This window comes from Pristiophorus japonicus, chromosome 16 (assembly GCF_044704955.1).
Source record: "Pristiophorus japonicus isolate sPriJap1 chromosome 16, sPriJap1.hap1, whole genome shotgun sequence".
In the NCBI taxonomy this organism is placed as follows: domain Eukaryota; kingdom Metazoa; phylum Chordata; class Chondrichthyes; family Pristiophoridae; genus Pristiophorus; species Pristiophorus japonicus.
Window position 1 is genome coordinate 122,037,236 of NC_091992.1, and position 14,722 is coordinate 122,051,957.

The 14,722-nt window shown below is 45.7% G+C and overlaps 1 protein-coding gene across 1 annotated transcript in view; it reads left to right on the forward strand.

The window, feature by feature from the left end:
• The window catches only part of LOC139226779 (dynein axonemal heavy chain 17-like), a 1,002,254-nt gene that overhangs the window by 619,550 nt on the left and 367,982 nt on the right, over positions 1–14,722 (forward strand). Inside the window, exons 39-40 of the mRNA XM_070857781.1 lie at positions 8,656–8,794; positions 12,408–12,635. Of these exons, the coding sequence (XP_070713882.1) occupies positions 8,656–8,794; positions 12,408–12,635 (367 nt within the window). The remainder of the gene's footprint in view (positions 1–8,655; positions 8,795–12,407; positions 12,636–14,722) is intronic.

Here is a 14,722-nt window from a genome sequence, read left to right on the forward strand (position 1 = left end):
AGGCGTTCGTGATGTGATGCAATCACTGGTTGGTGGCATCCATTCTCAGTCTTCTGCATTGCAGACTCAGTCTGGTCTCATGCAGACTCAGTCTGATCTGATGCAGACTCAGATTCATGCCATGCAAGCACTGATTGCTGCCACACTGTCACAGCAGGCCAGCAATCTACGCTCCGGTGCCCCAGGGGAGTGGCAGTGTGTCGATGGAAATGGAAGGTGCTGTCCTCTCTCAAGATGACAGCATTCCGGCTCCCACCACTGCCACTCTGCCTTTGCACCAGCTGCGCTCTGCACCTCACCCATCTGAGACTCCTGCTGTCCATACTGAGGTGGTGCAGTCCGCAGCCAGGCCTTCCAGTCCGCAGCCAGGCCTTCCAAGCTTAGAGCTGATCCAGGGCGTCCTGTTAGGACACCTGCAGTCTCTGCCTTACAGGCACAGCAGCATTCAAGCAGCTTTGCTGCAGGCACTGCGGCCACATTAAAGAGGAGCACTAGGCGTGTGAGGACGGGGGGGGCGGGGGGTAAAGGGAAGGGGTGGGAAATATGAGAGCAAGTCCCAGTAAGGACATTGCCGACCATGTCCAGATGTCCACATCTTGTAAATATAATTGTACATATTTCGTTGCTGATGCTTGACACCTGTTAGTTGTGGAAAGGTCTTGGCATAATATGGTTCATGGGAGTTAGTCTTGCATTTCAGATGGGAGGGGCCTTTGTATATATATTCCTGAAGTTGGTTGTGTGTTATGCTGTTTGAAGGGGCATTTGTTAAATTCTTTATTAGTTGCTGGTGAAAGGTTATTGGTGTACTGCTTGAGGGCACACTTTTGTCCGAGATAATAAAATGTTCATTTGACCATTTGCATTTCTGTCATGTGTATTAATGGAGAATTTCACGGAGCTGCGCCATGAGCCTAGCACGTGGTGACTATCAGGTCCAGTCGTCATCTGATTTTTCATTCATCTGAATCGATGCAGGATGAGGTGCTGACATGTGGCCCTTGCAGCGGCAGCATTGCCATGGTGTCTCCTCCGTAGCTGCTGATCCACCTCCTCATCTGTTTGGCCATGCAGTGCATCGGCATACTCCACTTCCTCCTCCTCCTGAGGTGGCGCTGCAATCCCCAATGGCAATGTCTAGGCCCTCATTATGGCTAGGTTGTGCAGCATGCAGCAAAACACAAAGAACAGCGAGACTTGATGAGGGGTGAACTGAAGGCTGCCTCCAGAGCTGTCAAGGTATCGGAAATGTTGCTTTAACACCCCGATTGTCTGCTCTGTGATGTTGCTAGTGGCCGCATGGCTTTCGTTATTGTTATGTCTTTAATACTCTTATGAATGACTCCACAAGGTCTAGTAGTGTACTTGAGCTGTTGTGACCTTAGTCCCATTTATCCCTCCAGAGTGAGGCACAAGCATGGTGGGCAGCCTTTTATACTGGGCCCTGCACACCTATGCAAGTCTCCCACCACAGCGCCCTCTAGTGGCACCTCTTATGTGACTATACAGTTAGTATACATGGTCTGCATACATGACAGTTATAACGATGCTCAGCATAGGTGGTGGAATTGCGGAGGGGTGTCATGAGCCAGGTGGCTAGACCATAGCCTTTGTCACCGAGCAGCCAGCCGCGCTCTTCATGTGGTGGCTGGAAGAGTCGTGGCACAGTGCTCTCCCGCAGGATGAAAGCTTCATGTGCGCTGTCAGGATAGCGAGCATTCACAGCAAGGGTGCAATCAATGGCGCACTGAACCATCGGAAAGCCCGCTATCCTGGCGAACCCACATGAGGGTTCTTCCTGCTTCTCCCTTGTCATGGAGAACGTTATGTAATCCATTCTCCTGCGGTATAGAGCTTCTGTAACCTTGCGGATGCAGCAATGAGCATCAAATTGCAAGATGCAACAGATGTCCCCTGCTGTAGCCTAGAAGGAGCCAGAGGCATAGAAATTGAGCACCACAGTGACTTTTACGGCGACAGTCAGCAAAGTCCTATTTCTGATATCAGCCTGTAGATCTGGCTGCAGGAGATGGCATAGCTTGGTCACGACCTCCTTGCGGAACCACAGCCTTCTTACACACGCTCCTCAGATATGTCCAGGTATGAGAGGTGCTCCCGTTGGGGTAAGGCCTTCTGTCCCGACGTCAACTGGGTCTCCTCATTCATGGCCCGACATTCCCAAGATCCCTTCTCTGAAGATGCCGCCCACCAATAGCTTGGAGAAGGCGACGGTGGCATGCTAGTAATACACCCATCTAAATGCAGACCTCAATTCTCTACTTATCTGTAAATTTGAGCTCAATCCAAGAGGTTAACGCACTGTGCTATGTGGAAATGTAGCACTCATTGTGACCTCTGAATAACCCAGTTGCTCATCCCTTTAAATACCCTCCAGATATTGCCCAAAGTAGCTGAGACAGCCTGATTTCTCTGGCATGTTCAGCGGCTGTTGGTAATTGAGGCGCACAAACCTAATTTTGCCTCCGAGGCGCCAGTGGGTCATTGCATGCGTACTGATATCATGATCTGGCTGAAGTTAGACGGTGAGGCGATAATGTTGAGTGCCGCCGTTAAAACTCAACCAAATTTCCCGGGGGACGCTAAAATCTGCGCAGACGGGCGTTAAGCCATGAGAGACGCATTAACGTCCCTCTGGGGCGCTAACGGGAGGTGATACACAACCGAATTTCTCGCCCTCTTTAATATATTTACATAAAATATTAAAATCAGTACTTAGGCCATTCAATCCCTTCAAAAATGATAGCTCCTATAGGATTTCCAATATTATAATGTAAATAGTGTTATGATTCTCTGCCATCCCTATAGGTGGTGGTTTAATAGGATGTCAAATCTGTCATACCATCACAGGGTGCTGGATTATCCTTTTTTCTCTCACTAATGTATAGTTGCAAAATTCGGGGGAGAAATCCCCCAGTGTTTGGACTCATTGGAAAGGAAATTTAATTTGGAACTATCTACCAGCAAGTTTAAGATCCTAAAGTGCACATGGAAGAAACTACGAACTTTAATCGAATTTGGGATTTTACAAGGCAGATTGGGTCTGTGTGGGCAGGGCTAAGGACCAAAGGAAACATAGAAACATAGAAACATAGAAAATAGGTGCAGGAGCAGGCCATTCGGCCCTTCTAGCCTGCACCGCCATTCAATGAGTTCATGGCTGAACATGCAACTTCAGTACCCCATTCCTGCTTTCTCGCCATACCCCTTGATCCCCCGAGTAGTAAGGACTACATCTAACTCCTTTTTGAATATATTTAGTGAATTGGCCTCAACAACTTTCTGTGGTAAAGAATTCCACAGGTTCACCACTCTCTGGGTGAAGAAGTTTCTCCTCATCTCGGTCCTAAATGGCTTACCCCTTATCCTTAGACTGTGACACCTGGTTCTGGACTTCCCCAACATTGGGAACATTCTTCCTGCATCTAACCTGTCTAAACCCCTCAGAATTTTCAACGTTTCTATGAGATTCCCTCTCATTCTTCTGAACTCCAGTGAATACAAGCCCAGTTGATCCAGTCTTTCTTGATATGTCAGTCCCGCCATCCAGGGAATCAGTCTGGTGAACCTTCGCTGCACTCCCTCAATAGCAAGAATGTCCTTCCTCAAGTTAGGAGACCAAAACTGTACACAATACTCCAGGTGTGGCCTCACCAAGGCCCTGTACAACTGACAACTGTAGTAACACCTCCCTGCCCCTGTACTCAAATCCCCTCGCTATGAAGGCCAACATGCCATTTGCTTTCTTAACCGCCTGCTGTACCTGCATGCCAACCTTCAATGACTGATGTACTATGACACCCAGGTCTCGTTGCACCTCCCCTTTTCCTAATCTTAAACTATCCTTCAAAGAAGCCAGTTTGAATATTGAAGCTGTCTGAGGTATTGAAGCTAAAGCAAATTATCTGGAGAATTGTGGATACTCGAAAACTCTTCTCCCCAGGAGACATTAACATAGCAACAATTAACCCAGAGATAGCTAACCATCATCCTGATCTGGAAAACCATTCCAGCACATACATAATAACAATGGCACATCCAACCCACATGGAAAACTCAAGCACAGACAGACATTGCAAATACCAATGTTTCCATCAAGAAAACAGATCGACACATCCGAGACAGGTTAACATTTAATGAGCCCGCCAAAATATGTGAAAGAAATATCAAGCCCGCCAAAATTAAACAAAGACTCGGGGCTGATTTGGTGCCCTGCTTTAATAAAAGGTATGCCATGCTTAACAGAAGGTATTCACACAGCATCATAGCATCATAGAGCATCAAGAAGGGAGAAAGATCACCTCAGCAGTTTTAACTAGCTCCTCCAGCCTTGACGTCCTACAACCGAAAAGGAAGGAAGAACATCACCATTGCGGCAGCAACCGACCACAGCCAACAAGGTACCACCAAAAACACCGCAATCGACCAACACCGCCCTACCGCATCAGCAGACACCACCCAACTAAAGATTGTGTAGTAAAAAGTCTTCTACGACGTTCGGGGTATGGCAAGCAGAACCTACAGAATCCAGCGAACCCCGAAATCGTGAACCACCGCCAACTACTAGTAAAGGATTGGTGAGCATAATCCCGGTTTGTCCTGGAGTTTAACCTAGTCAGTGTTAGGCACTGGGAGGTGGGAGGTGTATTATTTACTGTAACTCCTTTGAATGTGTGATGTACTGTTCTTTATTTGAGTGATTATAAGTTGACATTGTATTTTCTTGCCTTTAATAAAATAGAAGTTCTTTTGCACCAAACCAGTTGTCTCTTGCACTTTATCACATCCCCCAAATAAATCCAGAGTCTAGAACCCAGGGAGTGGGAGAGATTCGAACCACTCGGAAGGTCAGAGGTGAATCTGACCCCACACACCACCCCCTACACTAACTGAAGTTTACAATATCCAAAATAAAATAGTAGATTCAAAAATACATATTTCACCATATCATGATAAAATGTACCCATTAAATTGACTTTGGTATCTTTACTACCCTCCATAAACTTTAACTTCATTTAGCTTCAAGGACTCAGTTTCTCCTGAATGCCCGAGCTTGAACTTGTTATTTTTGTACAACATTGTGGTTCTGTTGGTTGTTTGCAAATTAGTCTGAGAATTTGCTATTTATCTCATTTCCTAAAGATACATCAATTCCTTTCAGTCAGCTGAATGGCCCGATTGCTTTTCTTTCATTTCTAGCAGTATCTCCTCAGTTGTTTTTCAAAATGTTTTCCTGCTTTAGGTTTGAGTAAAAATTTGTATGGGTTAGATATAAAATTGATTCCCATCCTTCAAGTGTTTTGAGGTGTGGGAGATTAAGGTATTTAATGATACAGGAAAGAGAAAGCATGAAAGGTATCATATTTGAAGTTCGAGGGAACAAGGGGGGAAAGTTGAGATAACTGATGATCATAATAGTATTGATAAAACAGAGAGATGTGAAAGGATGTGAAAGGGAGCAAGTTGGAGGCTGGAATTGAGAGAAACATTGGGGGCGAAATGTGCCCTGATTGGGGGCGGTAACCTTCTGGGCCGGAACTTTCTGTGCCCGGCGCAGAAGTCCTGCCGTGGAATTGCCCTTACCACCCCTGAATTGCAGCAGAGCGCAATCTCGTGCTCCGGTTACCGGCCCCATCTCCTTTGGGGCCGGTAACCGGAGCACTACTGGGGCACTGAGAGAACCGCTATACGGATGCTCCGCCTAGCGCTAACGCGTTTAATGCCCCTCCTCTTCAATTAAAGGGGAGGATTGCTGTGCACTTTACACAGTTTCTGATGGCCTCCACTGGGCTGTCCAGGGCAGCGTGCGACTGGGCTTGCAGCCCAGCACCCAAAATGAAGTGCCAGGCTACACGCCACGCTAGAGCCACGATCATTGAGTCGACCCGAGAGTTGGTAAGCAAAAAAATATGGTCGCCTTTTCTAGATCAGTATGTCGAGGAACCAACTAGGGAACAGTATATTTTAGATCTAATATTGTCCAATGCGACAATGTTAATGAATAACCTTGTAGTAAAGGAGCCTCTATGGAAGAGTGATAATAAAATGATAGAATTTTATATTGATTTTGGAAGTGATTAAGTTAAATCGAAAATAGGGTCTTAAATCTGAACAGAGCAAGTATGAGGAAATCTTTTTTTCCCCTCCATTTTGTGTATAACTGCCTGTGAATGGGTTTCATGCAATTCATGAATCCTGGCAGTTAAACAGAGGTGGGGACTGCTGCATCCAGGAGGTAAGTGGCTTTATATCTACCTCCTGGATCCAGGATCCCAGCCTAACATATCCCTTGTGAACAGAGACCCCCCACCAGGCCTCCCCTCCCCCCTAGGCCCTCCCCCCATGCCTCCCCACCCCCAGGCTTCCCCCTCCCCAGGCTAATCCTCCCCCAGGCCGCCCCCCCCCCCAACAATGATGAGGCGGGCCACGATACTCTCTCCCCCTCACTACCAGCAATCCTCGGCCAAAACCCCCACTCCCCGATCCCTGGCCAAATCCCCCACTCCCCCCGATCCCTGGCTGACCGCCCCCCCACCCCACTCCGTGACCAATCCCACCTCCCCCTGATCCCTGGCCCACCTCCACCGATTTTAGCAGAAAATGCTGGAAATCTCTGCAGGAGAGGCAGCATCGGTGGAGAAAAACAGAGTTTTGGGTCTGTGACCCTTTGACAGAACTGGAAAAGTTCGAGATGAAACAGATTCTTAAGGAATTGCAGGGTCATTGAAAGGGGAGGGGAGAAAAGAACAAAAGAGAAGGTCTGTGATACGGTGGAAGGCAGGAGTGATTTAAGAGACAAAAGAGATGATGGGCAAAAATGAGATGGTAATGGCACAGGTTAGGAAACAAAAGTTGAGTCTAGATGGGCTGTGAATGGCAGAATGATTACCAGCTGCCATGGGAAAGAGAAAAAAAGGGCAAGGATTGAGGATTAGTTAATGGAAAGAAAATAGAGAGTAGGAATAAATGGGTCATTTTTTGGTTGGCAGGCCATATCTAGTGGGGGTACTGGAAGGCTTAGTGCTTGGGTCTCAGCTATTTATGATCTATATTAATGACTTGGATGAGGGGAACGAGTGTAATATATCTAAGTTTACTGATGATACAAAGCTAGGTGGGAAAGTATGTTATGAAGAGGATGCAAAGAGGCTGCAAAAAGATATATAGACAGGTTAAGTGAGTGGGCAAGAACATGGGAGATGGAATATAATATGGGGAAATGTGAGATTATCCACTTTGGTAGCAAATATAGAAAAGCAGAATATTTTTTTTAAATGGTGAGAGATTAGGAAATGTTGGTATTCAGAAGGACCTGGGTGTCCTTGTACACAAATCACAGAAAGTTAATATGCAGGTACAGCAGGCAATTAGGAAAGCAGGCACAATGATATGTTAGCCTTTATTACCAAAGAATTGGGGTATAAGAGTTAAGAATTTTTATAGGCCAATTATATGGGCCCTTGGTGAGACCACACTTGGACTACTGTGGACAGTACAGAAAAAGCTTTAATGATGTAACTGGGTCAGGAAAGGTGAGTACAGTGGCATATACGCCCTCTGATTCTGTCGTCGCTCCCTGGTGTTCTGTGCTCTCCTCTCCTTCAAGGAGGGAAGGGAAAGACATATGAGTGAATGTAATGGCATTTGTTCAGCTGATCGATGAAGTGCATTTGGTGAGGGTGACTATGACTGAGAGACGACTATGAGGGACAGGCATGACATTGCCTAAGGATGGCAGTGAGTATGCGTGGTTGATGGATAGAAGGGGATGTGAGGAAGTGCATAGAAAGAGAAGGATGAATGCACTTGCAAGGTAACTGGGTGTAAGGAGTGATGTGCTGCAGTAGGTTTGAGAAGGCAGATTGAGGAGGTGGGGTTAATGCACACAGCAGGATGTAGGTGAATATGCCACTGTACTCACCTTTCCTGACCCGCTTACGTCATTAAAGCGCTTTCTGCACTGAATCCAGATGGGTGGCATCACATTCCTTCTGCTGACCTCTGCTAACTCCAGCCATATTCTCTTGGTGTCAGCTGCAGGCTTTTCCTCCCATTGATGGGGAACAGTATCTCTCTCTGACTTCTCATAGCCCCCAGCAGCTCATCCAGGGAGGCATCACTGAAACAAGGTGTAGCCTTTGCTCATGAAGAATCCATTCTGCCACTTGCTTCTCTTTTCTTCCCAGCTCCAAACTCAAATTGAACTTTGGAGTGTGCCTTTAAGTACTAGAGTTGAGATCGAGTCATGTGGGACCACATCATGCCCGCTGCCGCTGATTGGATGGGAACTCAGAAGTAAAATCATAATGAGGTTGCTAAGTTAAAAAGCCACTGAGAGACGCATTGTACTTACTTTTGGGTTTCCCGTGTGCGATGGAACACCCTAATCCACCACCACATTACAAAATTAAAATCGGGGCCATAATTGCCACCAGAATCTTTGATCAATTCTGGTTTTGCATTAAGGGGCCAGGCTTTCCACTGGGGTTCCATCTGCTCAGATTATACTTGAAGAAAGAATAGCATCAGCAATCCATTTCTAGATTATCATTATAAATATAGTAATGTATAGCTTGTCAATGATTAATGTGTTTTCAAATTTGCAGTATGGCTTATTATTTACTTCTCTTCTTTTAGACCCTGTGCTATGGTTGTACCAGACTTTGAGTTAATTTGTGAAATCATGTTGGTTGCTGAAGGTTTCATTGATGCTAAACTGCTTGCTAGAAAATTCATTACCCTTTACACACTCTGTAAAGAGCTCCTTTCTAAACAGGTAACTTCTAATCATTGTTTATTTTAGTAGATTGGTCTTCCCACACAAAAAAATGAAAAAGTGCTTAGCATTAATGTAAAGTACAGGTTGGACCTTTCTGGTCCGGGACTCTCTAATCCGGAAACACCCGTGGTTCAGCATCAGTGGGTGGATGGCTGGCGTCCCAGTTTCCTGCACTTCCTGGCTTTCCATGAGGTAAGCGGGCCGGGCAAGGAAAGGGAAGGGCAGGCGGCTGACTGAGGTGCCAAAGCTGGGCCTGAGGGAGAGGAGGGTTTTAAAAAAAGCACCAAACCAGCACGGAGAGAGAGGCCCAAGTTGCACAGCCTGATCCACCTCTGACAGAGACTGTGGTTCTCGTATTGGACTGTTCAGCCACCTAAGAACTCATTTTAAGAGTGGAAACAAGTCTTCCTCGATTCCGAGAGACTACCTATGATGATGATGATATACTTACCCCAAAGTTGTCCTCACCTCCCTTGAGCTGCTGGGTTTCCTGAGGCAGTTTTCCAAGAAGTCACTTCACACTTCTCTGTGTTAAATTTCATCTGCCATGTGTCTGCATATTTCATCAGTCTATGTTCCCCTGAAGTCTGTTACTATCTTCAGCATTGTTTATTACATTTCCAAGTTTTGTATCATCTGCAAACTTTGAAATTATGCCTTGTATATCCAAATATAAATCGAAAAGAGCAGTGGTCCTAATACCGACCCCTGAGAAACACCTCCAGTCTGAAAAATTACTACGCTCTGCTTTTTGTCCCTTAGCCAATTTTGTACCCATGCTGCCACTGTCCCTTTAATCCCATGGGCTTTAATTTTGCTAACAAGTCAATTATGTGGTACTTTATCAAATGCCTTTTGAAGGTCCATATACACACCAACTGCACATCCCTCATAAACCCTCTCCGATACTTCAGCAAAGAACTTGATCAAGTCAGTCAAACATGATTTGCCTTTAACAAATCCATGCTGACTTTCATTTACTAGCCCGTACTTTTCCAAATGCCAATTAATACTGTTAGACTGACTGGCTTGTAGTTGCTCAGTTATCCCTCTCCCCACTTTTAAACAGGAGTGTAACATTTGCAATCCTCCAGTCCTCTGGCATCACCCCCATATCCAAGAAGGATTGGAAGATTGTGGCCAGAGCCTCTGCATTTTCTCCCTTACCTCCCTCAGTAACTAAGGATGCATCCCATCTGGACCGGGTGACTTTTCTATTTTGACTAAAATGTGCTTACATCACTGCTCAATTTTATTTACAGGGCGTTCAGAGCCTGTTACTAAAATTAAATTTTTTCTGGCACTATTAAGCCATTTTATATCCCACTGGCACACTCCACAGCTCAATTCTCCAGCTATTCAAAATTTATACTCTTTCAGGTGGCTTGTTAACTGCTTCAGGGATGTGAAAAGATTTTTTCAGATGTGTTATCATTGACTGACACTTTTAATTGTTGCTATTGAAATGGGATTTCTTGGTCAGCAGTTGTTGTTGAAACACTAATAAAATTATCAGAGAATGCAGCATTCGTTAGTGCTGACTAAGAAATCTCATTCCCATGGTTAATTCGACAGGTGATTAAAATGACATAAAGCTAGTTTTAGCAACAAGCTCTACAAGCGCTGTAAATAACATTGAGGAATGATGTAAGCACATTTTAGTCAAAGTAGAAATGGCAGCCGCCTGTTTTAACAGAGGCGGGATGGGCAACCAATACGATCTCAGGAGGCGGATCAGTCGGGAAAAGCTTTTAAGGAGACTTCATGCCTCCATTTTTACAGGATTTTAATTTTTAACCCATTTGGACGGGTTTGCCAAGCTCTGGGAAGCCCGGCTGTTAAAAGGAGGCAAGAAGGGCCGTATCCATAAAATAAGTGTATTTACAGCGCTGCTTATGTGCCAGCATGAGTAGGAGTGTTTTCCCTCAGCCCAACAAGCTTACCTGCTTCTAGCCCCCACATCCATGCTCTCCCCCCATTCTCCCAATTTCTCCCCCCGTCCGCGATCTGCACCCCACCCCAGTCTCTTCCTCCACTAACCACAATCTCTCCCCATGGGATCTGCCCCTCCAACCATAATCTGCCTCTCCGATCATAACCGGCCCCCGACCACGATCTGCACCCCTTGACGACGATCTCTTTCCTACCCCTCCCCCCGTGATCTCTTTCCCACCCTCGGCAATATCTTCCCCCCTGGCAATGACCACGATCTCCCCACACATCTCCCCACCAAGCACAACACCCCCCACCCCCCCGGCCAGACCCAACTACAATCTCGCCCTCCCTCCCTACCTGCTACCTAGCTGCAGCCTCGTGGCACAGGCTTTCCCACCCAGGCTGTCAGCCAGAAAACCTGCAGAAAAATTACTAAAACACATACTGCGGTTAATATGTGCAGGACGTCCAGGATACTCATACTTCTGGGTTTCCTATCCAGAACATATCCACACCCCTCCCCCCGTTCCCTCTCTGCCTCCCCATGAGGATCAAGGCCATTTACTCTGTTTCCCGCTCCACAGTTGCTGCCTGACCTGCTGAGTGTTTACAGCATTTTCTGTTTTTCTATTATATATTATAAAGAGATATTAGGACAGGTGACCAAAAGCTTGATGAAAGAGGTAGGTTTTAAGAAGCGACTTAAAGGAGACGAGGGAGCTAGAGTTGTAGGGAGGGAATTCAAGAGATTTGTGGGCGAAAATTGCCCCCCTCTTTAAGGTAAGGCCTTTCCATCCAGGGGCAGGCAGATGTGCCGACCTATCGAAAATTGTCCCTTGGGCCAGGGTTTCCGCCCCGCCCGTGTTCCTGCCCCTTTGGATATGTGCCGATCCCATACTGCCTGGCAGCGACTCCTTTCCGCCCCACGAGGGAAATTGCCCCGCGGGAGCAGAGCTGCCGCCATTCGGTACCCCCCGACAGCTTTTCCCGGCAGCGCATCCACCCGTAAGGGGGAGGGCGCACCACTGCAGCCGGCATTTTATTTTAATTGTCGGCCGACTCTGAAGTTGGCCTGACAATGGTGGCCACAGGTTCGGCCGGGCTGCTAACAGGCAGCCCTGTACCCCATCTTGGGTACCGGGCCGTTGGCCCGGCCGAAACTCTCCATAGTGGCCCAGTGGGTGCCACTAAAGTGGCTGCAGAGCTCGCAGCGGCCCTGCCCTTTAACTGAAGGGGAGGGACGTTGCTACGAGTCAGCGGGACACAGCACATCCGCATCGCGCTGACATCATCAGCATTGCGCTGACATGCTCAGTGCGCCGTTGATGACAGCACCCGCCTTCCACTCCGCTCCCAAACACTTCTGCCCATCAGCCGCCCCAAACACCGCCTGGACAAATTCAAAAATTTAAGGAGGCCAATTTCCCGCTATTCTCCGCCCCATGGATTGGGGTGGAGAATAATAATTTAATTCGAATTGTGTGGCCCGTTTAGGGTGGTGGACAATTTCGGCCCCCAGGACTTATATTAAAATATTTCTTTAAAATATTAGCATTTCATTAAAATGGTTGAAAAGCAATTTGTCATTTTTTTCTCAATCAGAGGATGTCACTCATTTTAATGGTTTCCCCAAAAAATGACACCAAATATGTAACAATGTAATCTTATTTCACAGGACCACTATGATTGGGGATTGCGGGCTATCAAGTCTGTGTTGGTTGTGGCTGGCTCTTTGAAAAGAGGAGATCCAACTCGTCCTGAAGACCAAGTTCTTATGAGAGCCTTGAGAGATTTTAATATTCCAAAGATAGTAACAGATGATTTACCTGTGTTTATGGGACTTATAGGAGATCTATTCCCAGCACTAGATGTGCCAAGAAAGAGAGATTTAAATTTTGAACAGGTATTGCAATTATACAGATCAGCTATAGTTATGTGCTTAGTTTTCAAACAATTTACAAAATGCGAACAAGTGATCACATATATTCACACATGCAAAGTTTTATTTTGCAATGTCACATTAATCAGTATTATTTTATATTTATATTTATTTTATATGTGCATATATAGAATCATATCAGATATTAGGTCCAATTTAAAGGTAGGAAACATTCTTTGGATGTCACTTTTCATGTCCCAAGGCCAGTGTAATTATAGATAAGTGTATAGAAGTCACTGGGGAGGGATAACCCTAACATCAAGCTATTTCATACTGAACAATAGAACAGCTTCTTGCATCCACCTTAATAGTTCATTGTGTTTTCCCCTTGTGTATTTAGTTTGAGTGTCAGCTTACATGGAGATAAGAATAGAATCGGATGGACCACCCGGCATTGACCGAGGCATCGGATTCGGACATGACAAAGGCACACCCAGCCCAGTCGACCCTGCAAAATCCTTCTCATTAACATCTGGGGACTTGTGCCAAAATTGGAAGAGCTGTTCCACAGATTAGTCAATCAACAGCCTGACATAGACATACGCACAGGCTTTGAGCCAAAGTCCCAGATTCCTCTATCACCATCCCTAGGTATATCCTGTCCCACTGGCAGGCTAGGACCCACCAGAAGTGGCGGCATAGTGGTATACAGTCAGGAGAGAGTGGCCCTGGGAGTCCTTAACATTGGCTCTGGACCCCATGAAGTCTCATGGTATCAGGTCAAGGAAACCTCCTGCTGATTACCAGCTACTACCCTCCCTCAGCTGATGAATCAGTACTCCTCCTTGTTGAACACCACTTGGAAGAAGCACTGAGGGTAGCAAGGTACAGAATGTACTCTGGTTGGAGTACTATGCCGGTGTTTATAAAAAGATAAGAAATAGAAGCAGGAGTAGGTCATATGGCCCCTTGAGCCAACTCTGTCATTCAATAAGATCATGGCTGATCTTGTTGAGTAACCAGTTTTACTCTTTTAATAATGGCACAATAATATCAATGGCCAAGATAAGTTTTAGGTAAACCTGTATCATGTTCGTTAGCATGTTAATAAATGTTGTTATTTTTATTAAATGTGGAAACAACATGAAGGGTTCTTTATACAATAAATGCCATAACAAATTTTAATGGTAGTTATTGTTAACACAGTTCATTTTATGTGTGCGGTCCTCAACAGCTCACCAAAATGTGTTAAGTGGCCCTCCAGCCAATACAATTGCCCACTCCTGACCTAGAAGAACAAGGGCAACAGGCACATGGGAACACCACCACCTCAAAGTACCCCTCCAAGTCGCACACCATCCTCACTTCAAAATGTATTGCGGTTCCCTCATCGTCACTGGGTCAAAATCCTGGAACTCCCTACCTAACAGCACTGTGGGAGTACCTTCACCACATGGACTGCAACGGTTCAAGAAGGTGGCTCAACACCACATTCTCAAGTGCAACTAGGGATGGGCTTTGCCAGCAACACCCACATCCTGTGAATGATTTTTTTTTTAAGTTGGCTTAGTTAGTAATACTTTGACCTTTGAATCAGAAGGTTGGACATTCAAGCTTCACTCCAGGACCTGAACATGTAATCTAGACTGATATTTCAGAATTTCGGACTGATGAAGTGCTACATTTTTGGAGATGCCATTTTTTTTAGGTTAGATGTTAATCAGGTTCCTGTCTGTCTATTAATTATCCTCTTTTCATTTTTTCAGTTCATGTAACTTCAAATTGATGATTTCCAAGAATTGTTTGCTGATAACTTTGACTGGAACTAGTTGTCAGTGAGTTTCAGGAATTATATGTGTAAAGGTAACTGGGCACTCCTTAGACCCAATCTTAAATTCCTACCAAAGTTGGTTTTGGAATTCATTCTCCAGAAAGAGGTAGTTTTCCTTTATATTATTCACCAGCTCACAACATAAGAGTAAATCTTACAATGTGATGTGATTGTTATGCATCTGGACAACCAAGCCGCGATCTTGCTAACCGTGGTGAGTTTGGGTCAGCCGGGGTCATTGGCAGGTGGCAAAGCCGCTCTTGGCTCCAGGGGCACTGTG